The 24,183-nt window shown below is 17.3% G+C and overlaps 7 protein-coding genes across 7 annotated transcripts; 3 read left to right on the top strand and 4 right to left on the bottom strand.

The window, feature by feature from the left end:
- Positions 1–2,363: 2,363 nt before the first annotated feature.
- Positions 2,364–4,700, top strand: PRELSG_1304200 (conserved Plasmodium protein, unknown function; the record flags this gene model as incomplete). The annotated part of the gene is made up of 1 exon (XM_028678558.1): positions 2,364–4,700. One exon carries the CDS (start codon positions 2,364–2,366, stop codon positions 4,698–4,700), a length of 2,337 nt encoding a protein of 778 aa, XP_028535691.1.
- A 1,263-nt stretch (positions 4,701–5,963) lies between these two features.
- PRELSG_1304100 (conserved Plasmodium protein, unknown function) lies at positions 5,964–6,890 on the bottom strand (the record flags this gene model as incomplete). The annotated part of the gene is made up of 1 exon (XM_028678554.1): positions 5,964–6,890. The coding sequence occupies one exon, from the start codon at positions 6,888–6,890 to the stop codon at positions 5,964–5,966; it is 927 nt and encodes a 308-aa protein (XP_028535690.1).
- Positions 6,891–10,105: 3,215 nt separating this feature from the next.
- On the top strand, positions 10,106–10,960 carry HADO (HAD domain ookinete protein, putative; the record flags this gene model as incomplete). The annotated part of the gene is made up of 1 exon (XM_028678553.1): positions 10,106–10,960. One exon carries the CDS (start codon positions 10,106–10,108, stop codon positions 10,958–10,960), a length of 855 nt encoding a protein of 284 aa, XP_028535689.1.
- A 1,224-nt stretch (positions 10,961–12,184) lies between these two features.
- On the top strand, positions 12,185–14,365 carry SEPSECS (O-phosphoseryl-tRNA(Sec) selenium transferase, putative; the record flags this gene model as incomplete). The annotated part of the gene is made up of 5 exons (XM_028678552.1): positions 12,185–12,271; positions 12,407–12,438; positions 12,511–12,597; positions 12,675–12,776; positions 12,946–14,365. The coding sequence occupies 5 exons, from the start codon at positions 12,185–12,187 to the stop codon at positions 14,363–14,365; spliced, it is 1,728 nt and encodes a 575-aa protein (XP_028535688.1).
- Positions 14,366–14,804: 439 nt separating this feature from the next.
- On the bottom strand, positions 14,805–17,088 carry PRELSG_1303800 (conserved Plasmodium protein, unknown function; the record flags this gene model as incomplete). The annotated part of the gene is made up of 3 exons (XM_028678551.1): positions 14,805–15,108; positions 15,213–15,380; positions 15,482–17,088. 3 exons carry the CDS (start codon positions 17,086–17,088, stop codon positions 14,805–14,807), a joined length of 2,079 nt encoding a protein of 692 aa, XP_028535687.1.
- A 3,487-nt stretch (positions 17,089–20,575) lies between these two features.
- On the bottom strand, positions 20,576–21,384 carry PRELSG_1303700 (conserved Plasmodium protein, unknown function; the record flags this gene model as incomplete). Its single annotated transcript, XM_028678550.1, has 5 exons — positions 20,576–20,640; positions 20,760–20,824; positions 20,897–20,950; positions 21,027–21,104; positions 21,284–21,384. 5 exons carry the CDS (start codon positions 21,382–21,384, stop codon positions 20,576–20,578), a joined length of 363 nt encoding a protein of 120 aa, XP_028535686.1.
- Positions 21,385–22,319: 935 nt separating this feature from the next.
- On the bottom strand, positions 22,320–23,375 carry PRELSG_1303600 (cytidine deaminase, putative; the record flags this gene model as incomplete). Its single annotated transcript, XM_028678549.1, has 1 exon — positions 22,320–23,375. One exon carries the CDS (start codon positions 23,373–23,375, stop codon positions 22,320–22,322), a length of 1,056 nt encoding a protein of 351 aa, XP_028535685.1.
- Between the last annotated feature and the right edge of the window lie 808 nt (positions 23,376–24,183).

The following is a 24,183-nucleotide window of genomic DNA, read 5'->3' as shown; positions in this document are numbered from 1 at the left end:
TTTTCTTAAAAATATTTTTTTTTTTCTTGAGTCTTACTTAAGAAGAGAAAATAACATAAATATATGTATATATAAAAAATATATATTTACATATATACATGAATACATAAGAATAATCCTTTATTAAAATCTTAAGCATGCTTTTAAAATAATAAAAATTAAAATTTACATATTACGAAAAAAAAAATAAAAAGAAGTTTAAATAATTTCCTTTGAAAACAATTTTAATATTTCTTGAATTTATATAGCATTAAAGAAAAATATATTTATGTTTTTACATTTTTATAAAATTTTATTATAAGCTTTCAAGTGCAAACAATATAAGAATATATTTTTTAGGTATGTGGTTTTTTTGCCTCCTTTTTTCTTGTTTTAATTGATTTTTTCGTACCTATATTAAATTTTATATTTTCATTATATAAAAAAAAAAAAAAGAAAAAAAAAACATGCACTTAAACATGCATATAAAATAATTTACAATGAATTTAATACAAAAAAAAAAAAAGCAAATAAAAATAGTTTATAATATAATATGCATATTATATTTCACTATAATTTAAAAAAAAAAAAAGAGAGCTCTGGTTTTAAGTTGTAATGAAAAGAAGCAAAAATAAATCATCTTTTGTTTTCTTATTTCATAAAACTTTTTGATGGGTAATTTAAAATATTAACTTTTAAGTTGATAACATTTTTTATGATTTATAATTGTCATGCAAAAATATGATTCATATTAAATATAAATACATATATTTATATATGTATTTACATAGAGAAGTTTTATAAAGAATACAACTATACGGTATTATTATTATTTTTTTTGTCATATTCTAGTCCTTTAATCATAAAAACTTAATGTAGCGATAAAATAAGACCATTCACTTGATAAATAAGGATATCTATATATCCATAAGAGTATTTATATATAATCTCATTTATTATAAATTTTTGTTATTTTATATTTAAGTATTTTCATTGAATTCTTTTTAGTATGTTGATATGGTTCTAAGATAAAAAAAATTATCTGTTTTTTAAATATATATATATATACTGTTGGAAATTATCATATATTCTTTCATTTCCGTTTTTATTTTTTTTAATTTTAGATGCATTAATATTATAAATAAAAAAATTAAGCTAAAAATAATATTATGATTGGAAATAAATTATAAAATATAATTTTAATTTATTAGATACAAACATTTTTTTTTTTTTACTTTTTATAAAAATAAAAAAAAAAAAAATAATAATTTTTAGTTTCTATAATTTTTTTTTTTTTTTTTTTTTTGGTGTAATTATTAAAAATGTTTTACAGGACTAAGCAAAATTCTATCAAAAAAATGGAAAGATAAATATAATTAATAAAAAAAAGTTAATGTAAAAAAAAAAATGTTTATGAATATCTAACATAATAATTAAATTGTGTTAATTTCTTAAATATATATTAAGCTTAGAATGGTTACGAATTATTTTTTTAATTAAAAAAAAAAATGATGAATTTTGAAAAAAAAAAAAATTTTTTTTTTTAAATGTCTTAAAAATAATTACATATAAGCATCTATTTAAAATGTGAATTCACTTATATATTTGAAATGATTAATTAAATTGAATTTTTCATATTTAAAGGGAGAAACATTTAACAAAAACATTATTAAGTTTATATATATATATATATTTTTTGTAAATTAAAATTTGGAAAGATTTTTTTTTTAAATAGTATATATAATTTTTTTTTTAAATTTATAGATTATGAATAATTTATATGGGTAAAAAATTTTACGAAATAAAAAAACGTTAAAAAACTAGAAATAGTAAATTTTAAGCATATATATCTTTTTATTTTATCTTATACAACGTTATATGAAATTTTATTTTTTTCTTTATTTTTTTAGGTTAAATCATATATATATATATATATATATATATATATATATATATATATATATATATTTATATTTATTTATTTATATTAAAGCTTTTTAACACATTTGAAATTTTTTATATTTCTCATTACTGCAATTTGTTCATTTGTATGATTTTAATATATATTTGTTACATAAATATAATAAAAGAAAAAATAATTTCAATAGAAAAATTCTATTTAAAGTTTTGTTAAAATATTATTTTAATTTAAATATGTATTAAAATTTTTTATATTTTTAAATGGATAAAATGGTAAATTACTAATAATAAATTAATTTTATATTTTTAGTAAAAAAAAAAAATTTTGTTATTAGTAATAATTATTTGTTTAATTATTTATAAAATATTTCTTTCTTGGAAAAAAGAAGAAAAATAAAAGAAAATTTAGCTTATATATATAAACATATATATATTTTTTTTATTATTTACTGAAAAATGTAATTATGAATATAATAAATTATTTATATAACAAAAGTAAAAATATATATAATAGAAATATTAACATATATAATTATAATAATATTGAAAATGAAAATTTAATTAGTAATTTTGTTGATGTTAATAAAAGCCATAGTAGTTCATCTTTATCATCTTCTCATATTTTAATATTAAATAAGAGAAATTTAAAAAAAAAAAAAAAAAATAATAATAAAAAAAAAAATGCTGAAAAAAACATAATTATAAACCTAAATAATGTTAGACAAATTAAAGAAGAAACTATAAAAATAAATAAAAATGATAAAACAAAAAATGATGAAGGAAAATTGGAAAATTGTGAATTTAATAAAAATAGTTTAAATAATAATAAAAAGTACAATAAAGAAAATAAAAATGAGGTGAATGGTGAATTTAACGTTGACAACATAGCATTTGATACTAAAGTGTATAAGAACAGATGTGATGGAATTTGTACAATAGATGATAACATATATATTTTTGATAAAATAAAAAAGTGTATTTATTTATATACTCCATATAATAATATGTGGTATATTTTTTTAAATATATATGAAGAAATATCTATAAAAAAAAGCAACAAAATTAACATTTCCAATAATGTAATTAAAGATGAAATAGAAAATAAAACGGAGAATTATAAGTACTTAAATAATATTTCTTTTATAAATTATACTGATGTTGTTTATTTAAATAGTTGTATATTTATTATAAGCAGTAATACACAATTTATGAATATTTGCAAAATTAATGTAAATAACATGAATACTATATTCAGTGCTATCGTAGTAGATTCTCCTAATGATAATATGAAAGATTTTAAACATATATTAAATATGTTAAAAAGAAAAAAAAAAAACTTTTCAAAATTTTCATCTGATGAAGATAAAATGATAAGAAAAAAAGAGGAGGAAGAAGAAGGAAAGGAAAATAATATATACAATACTATAGATAATTCTAAAATAAAAATGAATTGTTCTAATCAAATATTTTGCCAATATGAAAAGAAGGTAAATAAAGATAATGATAAATTTTCTGTTAACAATGAAAATGATGATTATGAAGAATATGTTAATGGAGTTTCTGAAATTTATGAGTTCTTAAGTAATGAAAAAAAAAATTGTTTAACAAAAAAGAAAAGAATAATAAAAGCTAGAGATTTCTTTTCTATTTGCAGTGTCAATGAAAGATATTATTCATTGATTTATTTGTTTGGAGGAAAAGGAAATACTATTAAAAAAAATAAAGAATATGTTGATATTATTTATAATGATTTATATGTTTACGATTTTTTTAAGAATAAATGGATTGAGTTACACAATTACAACAATCAAGATGATACAGTGAATTTCTCTAATGATAATAATGATGAAGATAATTCTGAAATAAGTAAAAGAAACTTTTCTTTTGATTTAAAAAGAAATGAAAATTTTGTTGTGTACAATAAAAAAAATTTAATTGGTGAAAAATATAATGGTTCTATAGAAGAAAGTAATAAGGATAATTTTCCTTTATTTTCATTTGACAGTATTTCTAGTAATGGAAATAATTTTATCAAAATAAATGAAAATAAGAATAATGAGCATAATAATAAGAATAATTTTTCCAGTATTAATAATAATAATGATAGTAGTATTAATAATAGTGGTAGTAGTAATACTAATATAGAAAATAAGGAGATAAGTAAAAATATTAATAAAATTAGTTCAATTAAAGAAAAGGATAATTCAAATTATGAAAGAGAAGATTCGCTATGCTCTAACTGTTTAAATAATAAAAAATGTAAATATATATGCTGCTTGATAAAAAACAATATAAAAATAAAAAGTATAAAGTGGTTAGGTAAAAGGGCAGGTCATTCATGTGTTTATTATAAAAATAATTTATATATATTTGGAGGTATTAATTATTATAGTTTTAGTAGTAACAAAATTAATTTAAATTTTTGCAATAACTTATATTTATATAATATAGAATCAAATAAATGTTTTGAAATAATTGGAAAAGGTAATTTGCCTGAAAAGAGGTATAGACACAGTTGTGTTTTAATTAATGATTACATGTTTATAATTGGTGGAGAATGTAAAAATTCCACTCTTCCTAAAAATGATATATTTTTTTATAATTTTTCTAATTCAGTATGGTCAGAAATTATAATAAATTCTAAAATTAGTTCACACTCCTTATACAAAACAGTTTGGCTAGAAAATTTTGGATCTATATATATGTTCGGATCTTCTATATTAAGGTTAACAAAAAAAAATTTTCAATATACTCCTTCTTATAAAAATAAGAAAAAAAGAATTGAAAATCAATATTTTTAAAAGAAATAAAATTAATAATGGAATTATAAAAAGAAACATTTATACGTCTTTTTGTTAATAAAAAATTAAAAAATATCAAGAATTTTTTTTTTTTCTTTTTTTTTCGATTTTGTTGTAAAACTTTGTCAGTAATATAGCTATTTTTAATTTTTATAAAATATTTCATTATATTCAATCTTAAGTAATTTTCATTATTATATATATATATATATATATTCAATTTTCTTTAATTTACTTAATAATATAAATTTTAACTACAGTATGATGCCATTTTAATTTATTTTAATGTTATTTTAATTATTCTTTTTTTTTTTTTTTCCTTTTTTTTATATTATTATTTTTTTATTTACTAATTTATTAATTATTTTATTTAATATTTTTTTTTTTTTTAATCGGTAAAATTATAAAAAAATTTTAATTTAAAAGACTTTTTTTTTTTTTAAATGGTCAACATTTTTATATTTTTTTATCAATATTACTGACTTATTTTCATTGTATCCATTCCATTAATTAAAATTCATATATTCTTTAATATGGTTTGTAAATAACTAAAAATATATTATATATTTTTAAATCATTAATTTTATTGTTATTTTTATTATTTTTTTTTTAGTTTTATATAGTTAACCTTTACGTAAGTGCATAATCATCTTATTTATGATTTACTTTATATTACAGTCTATTGATTTATTTATATATACATCTATCCTGTATTATAAAAGAAATAAAAGGATAAATACCAATAATACTAAAAATATATTTGAATTTTACTATTCATTCGTTCTTTTTATTAGTAATTATTCTCATATATATATATATATATTAATTTATGTATTTTATTACTGAAAAAAAAATTATTAAAAATTAAACAAAAAAAATTAAATGCATATTATTATATTAAAAAAAAAAAAAAAGGTAAAATGATTACATACATTTTATGTTTACATATGCAATATTTGTCTAAAAAAAATATGAAATAAATAAGATTAAAAAATGATGGATAAAAAAGTTTATTTAAAACAAATACACGTTATAAAAATATTGCATAAATTATATTCTGATAATTAATAATTAGATTATGTGTAAATAATGAAGTTGAAAATCATATGATGTCATAAAATGTTACATTTAACAGAACTTTCTAAATTAAAAGAAATGTAAAAAAAAAATTTTGACAAAAATAGTTCATGGTTGTAAATTTCATTTTATACATATATATTTGTGAAATGCACTTATTTGTTAAAATAAATAAATAAAATCAAATTATTTTTTAGATTCATGCATCTTAATTGTACATAAATCTATTCTATTCTTGAAAGTAAACCAATCTATCGAATCATTAGTAGTGTTATACTTTTTAAAAAAGAAGAAGAATTTTTTTTTTTTATTTTGCTTTTTATTCATATCATCCTTTTTCCATTCATTAAATGTGTTTAAAATATCATCGGCAGTTATGTATTCTTCACCTGATGAGAAGCAATAAAAGCAACTTTTTAAAACTTCTTCATTTATTTCTTGATGCTGAATATAATTTTCTACTTTTTTTCTTATTAATGGAGAATCCATATTTTTACTTAAACCTTTTTCGAATAAAAAAATGTTGTATGTTGGAAATATAGAATCTTTAGGCCATTTAAATTTTAATTGTAATAAAGAATTTTTAAAATCTGTAAAATTCATTTTGCCGTATTTTGAAAAATGATTAAACCATAAAACTCTATTATAATCATTATGGTTATGATTTTTAAAGAAAAAAAAAATTTTTTTTAAAAAATTGCTATATTTTTTTTTTTTCTCTACTTCTACATTTATAATTATATCTAACGATTCATATTTAGAATGCTCAGCTAGCCTTCCATATACTTTTATCAAATCTAAAACATCATAATTTAAAATTGGGTTGTATGTGTTGTAAACTGGTTCATTATTATAATATTTAGAATAAATGTTCTTGTTATTTTTTAAATAACTTAATTTTCTTTGATTAATATGTAATAATGGGCGTTTTATATATGTGTATATTTTGTGTTGTTTATAATTTAAGGAACTTAAATGTGAAATTTGAAAAGGTTTGTTTATAAATTTTTCATTTAATTTAAGATATGGTTGCCTCATTTTAATTGAGTTTTCAAAAATAACTTTAGTCATTACGTTAAGAAATAAAATCATAAATAAATAATACTGTAGCATATTTAAAAAAAAAAATTCAGAATTATATTTATATGTATATTTATGTATACTTACATACATTTATTATTTTTAAATTGTATACATTATTTAATAAATAAACTTCATATAATTTATTAATGTTTTTTTTTTTTTTTTCTCTTAAAAGATACATAATTTTAGGGATTTTTTATTTGTTTTTAATTTTTAACATTTAACATAATTTATGAATCATTTATTGTCATTATAATATAAAAAAATAACTAAATTTGATAGCTTTATATGAGTAAACAAAAAAGAAAAAAGATAAAACAGAAGTATGTATAAGTTTTTTTTTTTTATTTTATTAAATAATTATTTTAATCTATGCATCTAAAAGTATATAAATATATATGTATATTTTTATCTTCTTAAAATTTATTAAATAAGTTTAAAAAAATTATGTTCGTGAAACTTAAAACAGACAAACAATTCTCCTAGATATATATGAATTCCGAACTTGTAATATTTATTCTTTCAATATTTTTTTTTATAACAAAAAATAATATAAAATTCATTATAAATATATTTTTACAATGATTATTTTTAGTAATTATGATAAACATTTATGATATAATGTTATTTTAATTTAAACCAATATTTTAAATAATTAAAATAAAGTTATAATAGAAAGTATTTTTAATATTAATTTAAATGTATCTTTTTTTTAACTATTATGAACAAAAATAAATAAAATCACATAATCAGTTTCTTCAGTTTAAAATTTAAAATACAGTTTTTTTTTCTCTTTTCTACCTATATAAAAATGATAAATTCAAAACATAATCATTTAAAAGAGAACAAAAACATGTTTTTATTTATCTAGGAAATTGTGTATGTCTCCCGAAATTTAGAATTAGTAAAATACATTAAATTTTGTTGTAAGAAGATTATTTTAATAATTTATTGTTTATGTTTTATTCTAATATATTTTTTTATTTCATTTTGAATACTTCAAAATTTTTTTTTTTGCTTGCAATTATAGTATGCCTTTATTCCCATTTATCTACATTGCATAAATAAGTACTTTCATAACAAGTTTATATTCATCTTAAATTACATATTTTAAAAAACATATATATTTTTAAACTTAAATAGTAATTTATATAAAAGAAAAAATGCATAGTATAAAATTTTTGCTAATACTTAAACATAGGAAAGATAAAACAATTTTTTTGTGTGTTTTTCGAAGTTTTAGTAAACTTTATGGGATAAATGAAGTTAATAATGTTATGCAAAACTAGTACTAAATTTTAATGAAACATATGAATAATTATATGTTTATAATTATTTATTTCTCTTTTTTTAATACATTTTATCAGGAGTAAAAAATATTATAAAATTAAAAGAAAAAAGGCTAAACAGTAAGGTAAAGATATACAATATATTTTTCTTTATTATAGAAACTACAAACACTAAATTATTTAACTATCACATATGCTAAAAAAAAAAAAAAATTAAAATTCATTATTAGAGAAAACATTACAAGTATAGTTAATTAAAAATTATGAAAAAAAAGAGTGTGTGCACTATTTTTTGTCATTTTTTTTTTTACTTTGATATACATATATAATACGCTTTTTTATAGTATATTTAATAATTAAAATATTCAAAAAAAAAAAAAAAAAGAAAAATTTAACATTTTTTTGAGAATAATATAATAAAAATTTTTCTTTATTAAATTCTAATAAGTCAGTATTTAATTTATGCATTTTTAAAAAAACACTTTTGTGGTAATATGTAAAGTATTCACTTAGACATGTATATAAGTACATTTTTTTTTCTCATGTGCTTTTATTCACTTGATGGATAAATATATTCTTCAACTCATTAAATTTACAATTATATGTATTAGACGTATTTATCATATTCTTGATTAGAAAAAAACACAAATATAATTTTTTATTATTTTAAATACATTAAATTAATATTGCTAATACCTTTAAAAAAAAAAAAAAATTGTATACCTGCATAGTCAACAGCTATTTTTTTTTTTTTTTGTTTTTTGCTTTTTGTTTTTTGTTTTTTGTTTTTAGTTTTTTGTTTTGTTTTTTATGCTTTTTATATAGCATTATTATCAGTTGCTTATAAATTATACATGAGAGAAAAAAAAAAATAAATTACATGATACATATTTATAAATAATATTTACATTCATTTTTGTCAAATTCTATTTTTTTTTTTTTTTTTTCAACTCTTTAACATGTAATACGTTTGCATAAATAATAAAATTTTTAAAGTTGTACATTTTTAAATATTTAATTTAAATAAAAAAAAAAAAAATTGACGTATATCATTTTTCTTTTTTTCTTTTATTTTACTCCTCCCTTTCTCCATTTTACTATATGTTTTCCATTGTTAACTTTTCGCTTACATATTTTAATTCTATTTTTGTATATTCTACATAGCCTGCCTATTAAATTTTAACGCATTTTCAATTTTTTAAATAATTTTACTTTAAATTCTCTTTTTTTTTCTTTTCATTTTTTTTTTTTGTTATTTTAAATTTTCCTTTTTTTTTCTTTTTCCTTTTTTTTTTTGTTATTTTATTTTTTTCTTTTGACATTTTCTTTTCTTTTCTTTTTTTTTTGATTTTTTGTTTTAGATTTTATATTATTGTTAAATTTTCAAACTAATTTTTTTTTTAAGTATTAAAAGTAATTTATATTTTTTATTTTTAATGAATCACTGAAACAAAATATATATTTAAAAAATAGTTTATATACAGCACATCTAAAAAGAAAAAAAAATAAATTATATTTATTCATATATTTACCTTTGATTATACTATTTATTCTTTTTGTATTGAGTTTGTAATGTAGGTGATTTTAATGTATTTAAAATTATTATAATGAAAAAAAAGTAGAATAGATTAAAGCAAAATAAAACAATATTAGACAGGAAAATAAGGAAAAAAGTTAAGAAAAATAATATAGAGAAAATAATAATAAAATAGAATAAGTTATAATTTTTATTATTATACATATATTTATATACAGTTTTACATATTTATATTTTTTTCTAAAGTAAAAATTTCATAAAAGTAGATTTGGAGAATTTGTATCAATATAATTTTTTTTATATTCATTATATATATGTAAGGATAGTATAAAATTAAAAACACAAATATATATGTATATATATATATAATTAGCTAAAATTATTTAAAATTTTGAATATATTTAAAAAGAAATATTCTAATGGAAAAAATTAGAAATTTGTATCCGAATGGAAATGCAATTAATTATAATGCTTACTTGAAGGACGTGAATATAACAGGTACAAGAAAGTTACAAAATGAAAATTATAAGTTAAACTCAAAATTAAATTGCACTAAGGAGAATTTAATAAAAAATAATAACTTCATTTTTAAAGGAAATGGATATATCCAACCATTTATATATAAAAAATTGATAGTTTTTGATTATGATGATACTATATTACCAACTAGCTGGATAACTATAAAAATGAAATTAACTTTATATGATATTATTCCTGTTTATCTAAAACAGCTGTTTAATAAATTAAGTAATGTTGTAATTAATACATTAAATTTATGTTTAACACAAGGAAAATTAGTTATTGTAACAAATGCAAGCTTAGAGTGGTTAATTAATTCTGCGAAGAAATTCATTCCAGAAGTTTGGACATTTATAACTCAAAATAATATAAGGATAATATCAGCAAGAGATAGGTTAATTAATTCACTAATAGACCCAAAGGACTGGAAAAAAATTATATTTCATCAAATAATTAATGAAGTTTTATCACCATATTTATACAATACATCATTTATTTGTTTCATATACTCAGTTGGTGACGGAAATGATGAAAGAAATGCTTGCTTTTTTATTTCTCAGTTAAATCAATATTCATCTTGTATTTTCAAATCTTTGAAGTTTTTATCTGAACCAACATGTCAAAAACTGATAGCTGAGCATGAATTATTTTATTATTTTTTTAATAGTACTAATATTAATACTTCATGTAATAATAATATTGTTTATAATAATAATATTCTAAGTAAAAATTGTAATTCTATTAAAAATATATAATATAAACAAAACAAAAAAAAAAAAAAAAAAATTAAATAAAAAGCATAAATAAATACAGATTGTATAAAGGTAAACAACTATATTAAAAAAATTAGCTAAAATTAAAGTGAAGATAATATTATATTTTAAAGAAAACTTAATAAAATATACAAATATGAAATATTGCACATATCAAGTGATATAAGACTTTTTTTTTTAATATTTTATATGATTTTTTATTTTCTGTTTTTTTGTTCATAATTGATTTTTATTTTTTTAATATGCCATTAATTTTTTTGTGTCTTTTCATTATTTTTATAAATGTTACTTTTAGAATAGAAAATTATATATATTCATTAAAAATATTGTTCATATTAAAATGCATTACATATTATTAATTGTCCTTTTATTTTATTTTATTTTTTGTTTTGTTTATTTTATGTTTTAATTTTTTTTAATAATTTTTTATTCTGTTTTTTTTTTTTTATTTCTTATTTTTTTAATTGCAGTATATAAGCATATATAATTTATGTATCCTTTTTATTTTTCATTCTTTAATTATAGTAATTTTTGTACAAAGAACAAAAAAACCAATTACCTTGTTTGTTTATATGTATATTTAGTTGTAGCAGAATTACTCTTACTATAGATACATTTACTAGTTAATTCTTTTTCTTTTTTTTTAATCATAATGGAAATTTATATTGAATATTTTTATAAATTACTATAATATATATATCATGGAAAATATATAAAAAGATGCCATAAAAAGGTATATATGCATATATAAATTTTTATAAGTTTTAAAAATTATTATATCTGATTTTTTTTTTTGAAAAATTATTAAAAAAATAAAAATATGGCTAAATAAATAAAAAAGTAACACAAATATAATTTTTTTAAAAGAACTGTTTTTTAATTTTAGAGAAAAATATAATAAAAACTAAAACCTTAATTTATATTTTTTTTTTTTTTTTATAAACAAAAACAAAAAGGTATATCATGTGTAGATAAAAAAAGAAAAAAAGTAAAAGAAATAATACAAAAGAACTTTTTTTTTCTTATAAAAAAAAGAAAAAAAGAAAGAAATTATATGAAATAATATTAATTAAAAAAAAATAATTTAAATTAAAATTTTTGAAATAACGAATTTCTTTTTTCAATACTTTTTAATAATAATGTACTAACACATAAATTTTACAGAGTTATATAAATTTTTTTTATTTTTTGTTTTAAAAGAGCATAATGTGTAGTTCAAACAAGAATAATTTTAATAGAGCAAACGAAAAAGGAGTAGCTAGTAATAAAAAATATTCTCTAATATCTAAGCAAGTAAATATAAATATATATTGAAAGTTATGATAATACATTTTTTGTTTCTTAACATCCAATTTTTATGTATATATAATCCTTTATATACATATTATTCTAAAAATTTACAAAATTTATCATTTTTCTTTATAATAGACATTAAATCAAAAAGACAAAACAATATGGAAGTACGAAAATAAAAAAAAAGAAAAGAAAAGAAAATATGTTTATCTAGATATTTTTTTTTTTTTTTTTTGAAGTATATTAAATTCAGGGCGGGTTCCAAATGAGGGTCTAAATGAAATTACAATTATGAACATTTTATATCAAATATCTTCTCAAAACTTGTAGAATAAAAAAAAAAATATATTATTATATATTCATATAAGTTCATGAAAAATTAATTGAATAAATATTTTTTTAGATGCAATAGTGAAAAAAATATAAAAATTGGGGAAAGAGAAAATCGTATTTATAGTGGAATAGTAAGAAGTAAGTATATGGGATTTGGCCATGGTATAGGAAGGTTATAAAAGAAAAAAAAGATAAATAACAATAAGATAAAGATTGAATATTTGTTTATAATACATATTAAATATTTTTTTTAAAAAATATGCAACAAATACATAAGTTCATTTTATGTTTCCTATTAAATTAATAGAAAAAAAAATTTTTAATTTTTTTTCATTTTAAAGATCAGGTAATTTAGATGATGTTCAACCAAAAAGCGTAGGAAATAGTATACTGGCAAAAGTTACTACTAGCTTTGTAAAAGATTTAATTAAAAACTTTGGGATAAGAAGTTGCGAAGATGTTTATATATTACCATATGCAACTGGTATGTGCATTAGTACATGCTTGCTATATTTAAAAAAATTAAGAAAAAATAGTGAATATGTAATTATTTCAAGAATTGATCATAAAACATGCTACAAATGTATTGACTTTTGTGATTTAAAATATTTTGTTGTGGATATGATATATAAAAATGATGAATTATTTACTGACTTAGATAAAATAGAAAAATTAATTGAAGAATATAAGGAAAAAATATGTTGTGTTATATCAGTGACTTCTAGTTATGCACCAAGAAATTCAGATGATATAGTAAAAATTTCTCATCTTTGTAAAAAATATGATATGCCCCACTTAATTAATAATGCTTTTGGTTTGCAATGCATTTTTATATGCAAAGAAATACAAAAATGCTTTGATATGAAGGGAAGAGTTGATTTTGTTATTCAGAGTTGTGATAAAAATTTTCTTGTCCCAGTTAATGGTGGTATTATATTCAGTTCAGATAAAAAAAATATGAAAGCCTTAAAAAAAACATATCCTGGCAGAACTCCAGTAAATGCTTATCTAGATTTATTTATTACATTATTAGAATTAGGAAAAAATAAAATAATGAAATTGAGAGAACAAAGATTAGAAAATTTCAATTGGTTAAAAGAACAAATTACTTTAATGTGTTCTAAATATAATTTACAACTCATCAAAACTAGTAAAAATAAAATATCAATGGCTATTAATCTAAATCCCTTATATGAATATTGCGGCATGGATAACCCTAAACTTATTAACCTACTTGGTTCAATGCTCTTTTATAGAAATGTTACAGGACATAGAGTAATTTGCTCTCCCTTATTAATTAAGAACAATGTATTGGAAAAAATAAATGAAAAGCATCAACTTGAAATGAAAGAAGATCAACATAAAAGAGAAATTATTGTTAATAATGTAAAATTAAATAAACAAGTTCTAAAAGATCTAAATAAAATAGATAATGATGAATTAAAATCTAATGAAATAATAATAAATCATGAAATGAGTTTCAGTAGCAATACAGAAAATCTCAAAATAAATACAAATAAAAACACTTATGAAAAATTAAATGAAATAAATACGATTGTCATAGGAAATCATACATTTCATAATTTCGGTTCTAGTTGTGATTCTTATCCTTTTTCATATATTGCTTTTTCATGTGTAATTGGAATTGAAAGAGAAGAAATTCATCATTTTATTTTAAAACTTGATCGTACAATCGATTATTTTATTAAAAAATTTAAAAATAAAAAAAAAGAAGAGAAAATAAACTTTCAAATAAATTAAGCATAATTACATATACCAGATGTTTCTTACAATTTCGGAATAAATACTTAGATTTTTATTTAGAAATTCATTTTCCTTTTTTTTTTTTTTGTTTTAAAAACTAAAAATATTAATAATAATGATTTAAAAAATAATATTTTAATAAATTTTACAAAAAAAAAACAAGAAGAAAAAAAAATATGTTCGTAATGAGAAAACATTTACGTAAAATGAAAATATTTTAACATTAAGAGTAAATTTGAATCACAAATATATTTTTTCAAAAAAAAAATATTAAAAAATTATTAAAATAAAAAAAAAAAAAAAAACATAATTGAGATAAAACAAAAAATTATATGGTAAAATAGAAATTAATATATATTCACGAAATTTTTATAAGCGAATATATCTGTGCATATGATTAAACATTTTAGTGTGCGAGTAAAATTATTTGATACTTTTAAAAAGATTTTATTATAATCCTTTTAATTTCAACAAAATTATATGGAACATTTATTTGGTCAATATTCATATTTTTTGGATATATGAATGCTACCCTACAATGGTATTCACTTTTAAAAAAAAAAACTTCTCCTACAGGAATAAAAGAATTAAAAGTGAAATCGTTCAACATATTATTTAGTTCATCATTTCCTTTCCAAAATAGGTACCATTTTTCTTTTCCTTTTTCATCATTTTTTTCATTTAAATGCTTGTCTACTTTTTCGCATCTTAGACCACCACCAAAAAAATTTTCAGGAATACTGAAATAAAAATAATATATATGTAATATATAAAAAGTTTATAAAAAAAAATATAAAATAAATTATTGTGAAATGATAAAAAAAAAAAAAAAAAAAAAAATTACTCTTTATCAGTCATTGTAATTTTTTCGTATAATATCGGATCCATGCTTTCTTTTAAATCTTTTAAAAAATACTTTATTTTTTCAATTTCCTCAGTTGGATATTTATTTCCCTTTCCAAAAAAAATAGTAACTTGCACACGATTTAATAATTTGTAAATATTGCTACTTCTATAAAAAAAAGAAAAAGATCGAAATGTAAATATAAATATATATATTAAAAGTCTATTAAACATGATTTTATTTATTTATTTATTTATTTATATTTTTACAGCAATATATTTGAATTTGGTTTTTGGGATGACACAAAATTCCAATTTAAAAAAGAAGTTTGGCTAGTTTCATAAACATCTTTTGAGTTCATACTTAACCAAAATGTTGGAGAAAATTCATCCAAAATTATAATATTTTTAATAACATTATTATTATATTTAACAATTCCCTTTTTAAAAATATTTTTTTTTTCAGCATTATTATTCATGACAACAGAAAAAACGGGTTTAGTTCCTTTAAATTTAGACGTAGCTATAAAATAAATAATACTCATAAAAGCGAAAATAGAATTTATTAAACTCCACTTCTTTGTTCTCTTATGTTCATTAGGTGTTACACAAAAAACAATAGATCCTAGTATCCATAATATTGGAAATTTACAAATCAAACCTAAAAAAAAAAGAATTTGAAGGCAACTTGGATCATCATTTTCATCTTCGTTTGGATTTATACTAGGTCTATTTGAACTTTGATGAGGTGTATTAAGTTGTGTATTTGCTTCTTGAACACGTTCTAACCAATATTTTTTTATTTTTTCTTTTATATCTCTCATATAATTTTTACAGTATGAAATAATATTATTAGTAATGTTTCTATATCTATAATTATTATCATCAACATTATTGTTTACATCATTTTCATGATTACTATAATTTAAAATTCTATTTCTTGTTTCGTTTTCTTGGTTTTCTAATACTATATTATCTATAACATCATTAGGATTTAGTTCGTTTAAGTTTATCATTTCATTTGTTCTCTCATTATGTTCATTTATATTTTCTCTTATATTATCAACTTGGTTATTTACTATATAAATGTCTTCATCTATGCTATTTTGCTCATTATCAATATTATTCTCTTCATTCCTATTAGTATCTATAATATTTAATTCGCATACATCATTTTCTACAACATTTTCGTTAGTTATAGGATTTCCCTTTCTTTCAATAACAGTTCTTTTTATTCTATTAAAAATTTTCTTAAAAATATTTGATTCATTATTTAAATTAATATCATTCTGAATAGAATTTTCATTAATATGTTCATTTTCTATAGGACTGTTGTTAATATTTTCATCTAAATTACTATTCAATATATTTTCATCTTCTGTACAATAACTATTAGAAACTATATTTTTGTTTTTTTGCTCAGAATACAAATAATTGCTTATTATGTCCTCTTTTTTTCCATCAAGGTTTCCACTAGGATAAATTATTTCTTTTAACTCTGTAGCATTATTATAATTTTGTATGGATTCATTTGTATTATTGTTATTTATTTTATTTTTTTTTTTTTTTTGTTCTCTTTTCATAATTTTATTATTATTTGAAGATGTCAAATGACTGAAGAATTCTTCTTCATTTTTATTTACACAATTGATATAATCTTGTTGAATACCAGTTAATTCATTTTTGTCTTCTATATATATCTTTTTTTTACTTCTTGAATTTGTATTAATATTGGAAGTTGAAGTCAAGTAGTCTTCTTGTAGATAATTTACTTCATTTATTAAAGAATAACTGTGCTTTTTTTTTTTTTTTTTTTTTGTTTTTTTTTCATTTTTGTATGTATCATTGTTACATTCTTGTTCTGATTTGTGTGACATTTTAAAAAAAGAAGTAAAAAAAAAAAGTGAAAAACTAAAAAATTAAATAGAAAACAATAATCAACAAATAATCATTATTGAATTATTGACACCACTATGAAATGCTTAACCATTACTTGCAAAGTCATTTTTTTTTAATCTAATAATTTTAATTTATTATTTTTTTTTTTTAATGTTATTCATCAATTTTTCTTGAAGTTTTTATGTTAAGATACAATTTTTATACATTTATTTTAAAACTGATAATTTTTTTTCAAATGGTCTTCACTCATTTTTATATATATTTATTTTTATGTATATATGTTTTTTCTTTTTACATTTTTTTTTTTCATTTATTTTTTTTTTGTATTAATTTTATTTTTTTTAAATTTTGAACAGTTTTTATGCCCGTTCTTATTTATTTTATAATTTTTTTTTTTTCTTAAAGAGGCATTATCAAAATATTTTAAGAAAAAACATAAATATATAAATTTGTTAAATTTTATTCTGTATTATTAAAAGAAATAATAAAAATACATTAAAATGAATCAAATGTAAGATAAAATATGTTTTAAATTCACGAAATATTAAAATTTTTTTAATAGTTTATATTATTTAAAGGGAAAAAAGAATGAGAAATTTCTTTCTTTTTAATATTACTGAAACATAGTAGATTAATTGTTTTTTTTTTATATAGAAAAAATTAATTATTCATTTTTTTTTTTAAATCTATTTGTATTTATATAATTAATTTTTATCTACATATTACTTTCTGTTGATTAGTAAAATTTGTAGGTATTCATTTATCTTTATAACAATTTGAAATAAAAAATCAACAATTTTTCAATTTTTATAATTTTTAAGTGAAATTATTTTTGTTGATTCTATTTTAAAATATATTAATTTTTCAATATTTTTGAGAAGCAGAAAAATCTTAAAATATGAAAAAATTTTAAATAAAAAATTATAGGTTGCTTTATAAAAATTTTTTCTTAAGTTTCATGAAAATACTTTTTTATTGTGTAAAATAAATATATTTTTTTTTTTTAAATATAAAAAAAAAAAAAATTTTTTAAAAAGAAGATGAATAAATTAAAAAAATGATCTATTAAAATTAAAAAATTATTAAATTTTATCTAAAAAAAAAGTAATATTTATGCATTTATTTAGAAATGCAAAAAAAAAAAAAAAATTAATAATTCAGATAAGACACAATATTTAAAAAAAAAAAGCTAATTTTTTTTTTCTTATAAAAAATTGATCCCAAAAATAAATAGTAATTTATACACATAATTTTTTTATTTTTTCAAGCTTCTCTATATGTTTTCTCCTTTTTACAGCTAAATAATAAAAGTAAAAAAAAAAATTTATGTAAACTTTACACACATAATAAATTTTTATTATAAAGTTTATATATATATATATATATATATATATATATGTGAAAAATTACATAAAAAGAAGATATATTGGTAAATTTTTTTTTTTTGAATTACTTGACTGGAAAATAAGTAGCCCTTTGTATTATTATAGCAATTATTAAAACTGACATAACTAAACTTATAGTTAAAAAAAATAATAAAGCAGTGCAACTAAACATATTTAAGCAACAATTCTAGAAAAAAGTATTTTAAATTAACATATAAAAAAGTAATTTTTTTTAATTTTTTTTTTAAATTTTAATTTACATATATGGAGCAGTAACAATCTACATTTTCACTTTTGCTGTCTATTGTAGCCTAAAATTAATAGTGAAATCAAAAATAATATATATGAAATTATAAAAAAAAAAAAAAAAAAAATAACTGAATAACACAAAAACTAACCATAGAAATATTTTTTGTTTCATTATGAGCTCCTCTCATACATATATATTAATTAAATTTTATTATAAAAAAAAAAAATAGATAAAGTAAAAGAAAATAAATAAAATGTTAAATTTTTATTTTTTATACATATATTTAGAATATTAAATAATATAATTCTTTTAAATTACTATAAGATGATTTTGTTTTTTTCAATTTCCTTGTATCATATTTATTTAAAAAAAACAGTTCAGCTAAAAATAAGCAATTACATATTGTATATATAAGGATTTTTGTAATTTTTTATATTATTAATTTACCAACTAATAAATAAACATAATAATTAATATTCATTTTTTTTAGGATCCGTTTATCTATAATTAAAATTGAATATTTACTTATTTTTATAAAGAATAAGTCTTTTTTTTTTTTTTTCTACAGTTATAAATATTATAATATTATGTGTAAATAATTACAAAAAAAAATTTTATAAACATAATTTATATTTGTTTAATAGAAATAGTAAAAATTCTTTTTTTTATTGAAACATTTTTCAATTTTTTTTTTCGTTGCTAGATAAAAAATTGTTCTCCAATTACAACCATCATTCATTTTTTTCTTTTTTTTCTTCTAAAATCAAGAAAAAAAAGAAAAAAAATAATGTCGTAAAAGGAATAAATATTCTAAGACATATTTTACTTATTTATTATAAAAATTTTTTTTTTTAGATATTGTATAATATTAAAAAAATTAAAACCACACATATATATATAATTTCATTGAAACTTTTTCTTAATGTTTCATTTTTATATACTAATATTATTAGAAAATATTAAAATTGTATAATTATTAATTTATATTTTTAAAAAAAATGGCAAGAAATGTAAAAGAAAAAAAAAACTTGTAAGAAGCAATTTTATTTTTACACATTTTTACAACAATTTAAAAAAAGTTATAGGATGTTAGAAAAAAAAAAAAAAAGAATTATGAGTTATTTAACTTTTAAATTATTTATAAAATAATTTAAGGAATAACCTTATAAAATTTATAAAAAGAAAAAATAACTTTTCTATATTTTTTCAAAGAAAGAAAAATAAAAAAATTCAATGTTTCACACACATGTGTATTTAGCTTTTTGCTGTAACAAAAACAATGGTTAAAAAAAGTAAAATAAGCTTTAAGAGTATTAATTTTCCTTTATTATAGAGTTTCACAAATTCTTCATTACAATAATCTTTTATTTTCTATATAATTTTATCCTAAAAAAAAAAAATTTTCCATTGTGAGAAGTGAAATATATTTGTATTTTTTAAAATATAAAAATAGGACATTTCTAAGTACATGGATCGTATTGTTATTTTTTTTATTGTAATTAACCGTAAAAAAGTAAAAACAACATATTAATTATAAAAAATGTGTTTTTATTTTATTTTTTCATTTTTTTATTCTTATAATTTTTTATTTATTTTATATAACATTAAAAAAAAAAAAAATGTGAAAGATTTAAAGTTAATATATACTGCTTTAATAATCTTACGGACTATTCAATAACGAATTTTTAAAAAATTTTCAACCTTAAAAATAAAAACTCTTTCCATAATAAAATTAACACTAAAAATATAAGTTATTTATATAGTTAATAAAAATATAAAAATAAATTAAGTGATAGTTATCCACGATTTTATGAGAAAATAAAAAAATTTCTAGAAATCTTTATTTGGTTTTTTTATAGTAGGTGCTAAGACTTCAGGAAAAGGATCCAATGATGCTAAAAAAAAAAAAAGAATTGCATATTAATTATTAATGAAACGTACTAATAATTCTAATAAAAAAAAAAAAAAAAAATATATTTATATATATTTTTATTTAAAGGACTAAATTTTTTACCTGTATATTTCCATTTGTCCAATATTTCTCTTTTTTGTCTATCGCTAAAATATTCTATATTTATTCTTTAAGCAAAAAGGAAACAGAAATAAAATGAGTTGATTATATAGGTTAAAAATTTTACTTATTAAACTAACTTTTCTTTTTCTCCATTTAAATACTCAACCTCTAGCATAGGGGGGTTTTCATATCTTTATATAATGAAAAAAATATATAAAAAAAAGGTTATTATTGAAATTTTTTAATGGAAATATATAAAAAACATACGCTAATAGTTCCCATGTTACAGTTAATAAGGGATACTTTTGTTTTATTTTTTGCGACGAAGCAAAAATAATTAACCTTCTATAAAATAAAATTATATTAAAAAATTAACTTAGAAATATTATGTATATGATCCCTTAAAATTATATGAAATAGTTCCTTAAGTAATCATATATATATATATATATATTTTTATTAATAAAAAATTGTTATATAATAAGAATATAGCTTTTCTTTTTTAACATATTAAAAATGCTAACCTTGCAACATCTGTTTTTTCGTTTCTTATTGGAGAATAGTATATATGGAGTCTTCTCAAATAACTTAAAAAAGTTAAAGGAGGGAAAAGTCTATATCTCATTTTATTATTTATAATATTACATATTTCTAATTAATTATTCTTTTTTTTATCTATTTTTTTTATACAAAAAGAAAATGCATATGTATGTATGCATATATAATATATATATAATGTAAATTTACGTATATATTTTATTATTACTTAAAGTATGATGTAAATATTCACTTGAAAATGAAAATACTAATTTTATTTTATAGTTAAAAATTTGTATTCATTTTAAATATATTTTTTGGTATTATTTTTTTTTTTTTTTTTTGAGAAAAAACAAGAATTTAATGTGATATTTATTGAAAAATAATGTATTTATTTATACATTCTTCTTTTTAAATTTACAAACTGAAAAATATTAAAAAAGAAATAATAAAAAGTGATGAGACATAAATATAATTAAAATAAAAGAAATATAAGAATATGATATAAAAAAAATTCTTAAGAAAAATTATAAAGGAAAATAAAAATTCTCAACAATTAATGTAAATAAAAGTATATTATCAATTTAAAAAAAAAAGGATGAGAGAAGAAAAATAAAATAAATATATTTAATGAATCTAAATAAATAAGAGATGTACTTGAAAATTATCAATTGAAACAGTATAACATTAAATTAAAAAAAATACAAACAAACAAAAAAAATAAAAAATTAAAAGTGTAAGTATGAATTTCATATTCTATTATAAAAAAATTTAAGTTTTAATAAAACTTTTTTAAAAATATTAGATATATATTGACAAAAAAAATTGCAATACAAGGTAAAATAGAAGATAATAAAATAAAAAAAAATTAACTATTAAAAATATATTTAAATTTAATAATGAATTAATCTAAAAAAAAAAAAAAATTTAAAAAAAAATAGCAAGATTTAAATTAATATGAAATAAAAAATATAAAATTAACAATAAAAGATAAAACATAATAATAAAATATAAACGAGGAACTTATGTATTTCTTCTTATAGTTTTATACACCTTAAAATGATGATTAATATTTTTTAAGCAATGCAGTTTTTCTTTACTAAATAAAGCACCATTCTCTTTATTCACTTCATCAAATACCACACATTTAATTCTTGAATGTACCATCGCCATAGCGCACATAAAACATGGTTCATGACTTAAATAAGCACAATAATTAGTACAGAGATATTGATCTGTTTTTATTGGTTTATATATATTTAAATCTTCATTATCATCTTTTAATATTGTTTCATTAAAATTTCCTTTTTCAATTATTGTGGATTTGTTTGCAGTATCGTTGTCATTATTTTGTTCTTTGCAATCTTTCAGTTCATTGTTTTTATGTGTTAAAGATTGCATACATGACTCACTTAAGCATTTGTTAATTTTATTGTTATGTTCACAACTTTTGATATTTCTCATTTTTTTAATTTGTGATAAATGCCGTAATTTATATGAAGCTTCTTCAATGGCTAACATAACTGAATGTTGTAAAGGATGGTTTTTTATATTATCACCTGAACAAGCTATTATTTTATCATCGTATGTTAAGACACATCCACTTTGACATGTACCAAAACTTTTTCCGACATTAATGGAAATTTTTAAAAAATTTATGTATTTCTTTGTTTGTTCTTTTGTTAAAGTAGATAAATCATACGAAGGCTTACGATAATAAATTGGCCAAAACTTAGACCATTCGGAATATTGTTTTCTTGTCATAGGTGGATATTTAGAAACTTTTATTTCTTTAATTTTAATTTCTCCTTTGTTTATATTTGTTAACTCATTACATAATTCATTTGGTATTTTCTTACAAAATCCTATTAAAATTTGTACAGTATCATTTGTTTTTTTACATCTTTTCAAATGATTATAATGATCATATAATTGGCTATTAATAAAATTTTTCATAATATTTAAAGCTTCATATGCTACATCTTTCTTTAATTCAAAACAATACATGGATATTAATGTGATATTTTGAGTATAAGTATCAGGAAAAATTTGTTCTAAACCAATAATTTCGTTGTCCATTATTAAGTTAATTTTATATAATTAATATTTAATTTAAAAAAATTATTTTTTTTATTTTTATTTTTTATAATTATTTTTTTTTATTTTATTTTTTTTTTTTTTTTTGTTCTTATATAGAATGTTATGCTTACATAGAAAGCCAAAAGTATATTATTTATAATAACAAATTCAGAAAAAAAAATATATTGGCACAATAAGGATTTATAAATTAAGAAATTATAATATTAATAACAGCAAAAATATTAATCAAAATGGCACAACTTAAAGGTGTTAATATTAACAAATGATTAGTTATTTCATTTTTAAAACTGAAAAATAAAAGTAACGGATTAATATGTTAAATGTTTATCTAATTATCTTTTTTATATTATAAATGAATATTGAAAATTAAAAATATATTATGAATACATTATGTTGCTATGTTATTTTGTATATATATATATATATAAGCATATTTTAATTTTTTTATTTTTTTTTTTTCTTCTATGACTTGAAAATATATTTATTCATTTTTTAATTACTTTTTTTTATTTTCATTATTAAATTTGAAAATATTTTTTTTAAAATATGATTCATTCAAAATATTTCATATTAGATAATACTTAATCAAGATTATTAGCAGTTTTTTTTTTAACACAATGAAAAAGAAAAAAAAAATGTATTTATAAAAATTTAAAAAGGTATATCAAGATATTATTGATATTTTACATTTATAACTTTTTTTTTTTTATTATTTTATTTTATACACTGAATTCCTGGAAAAATATGATTAGCCTTATTCAATAAATTGTTAAATAAAGCTTTATCA

This window comes from Plasmodium relictum (genome assembly GCF_900005765.1).
Source record: "Plasmodium relictum strain SGS1 genome assembly, chromosome: 13".
In the NCBI taxonomy this organism is placed as follows: Eukaryota; Apicomplexa; class Aconoidasida; order Haemosporida; family Plasmodiidae; genus Plasmodium; species Plasmodium relictum.
This window is presented reverse-complemented; position numbering and strand designations above follow the sequence as displayed.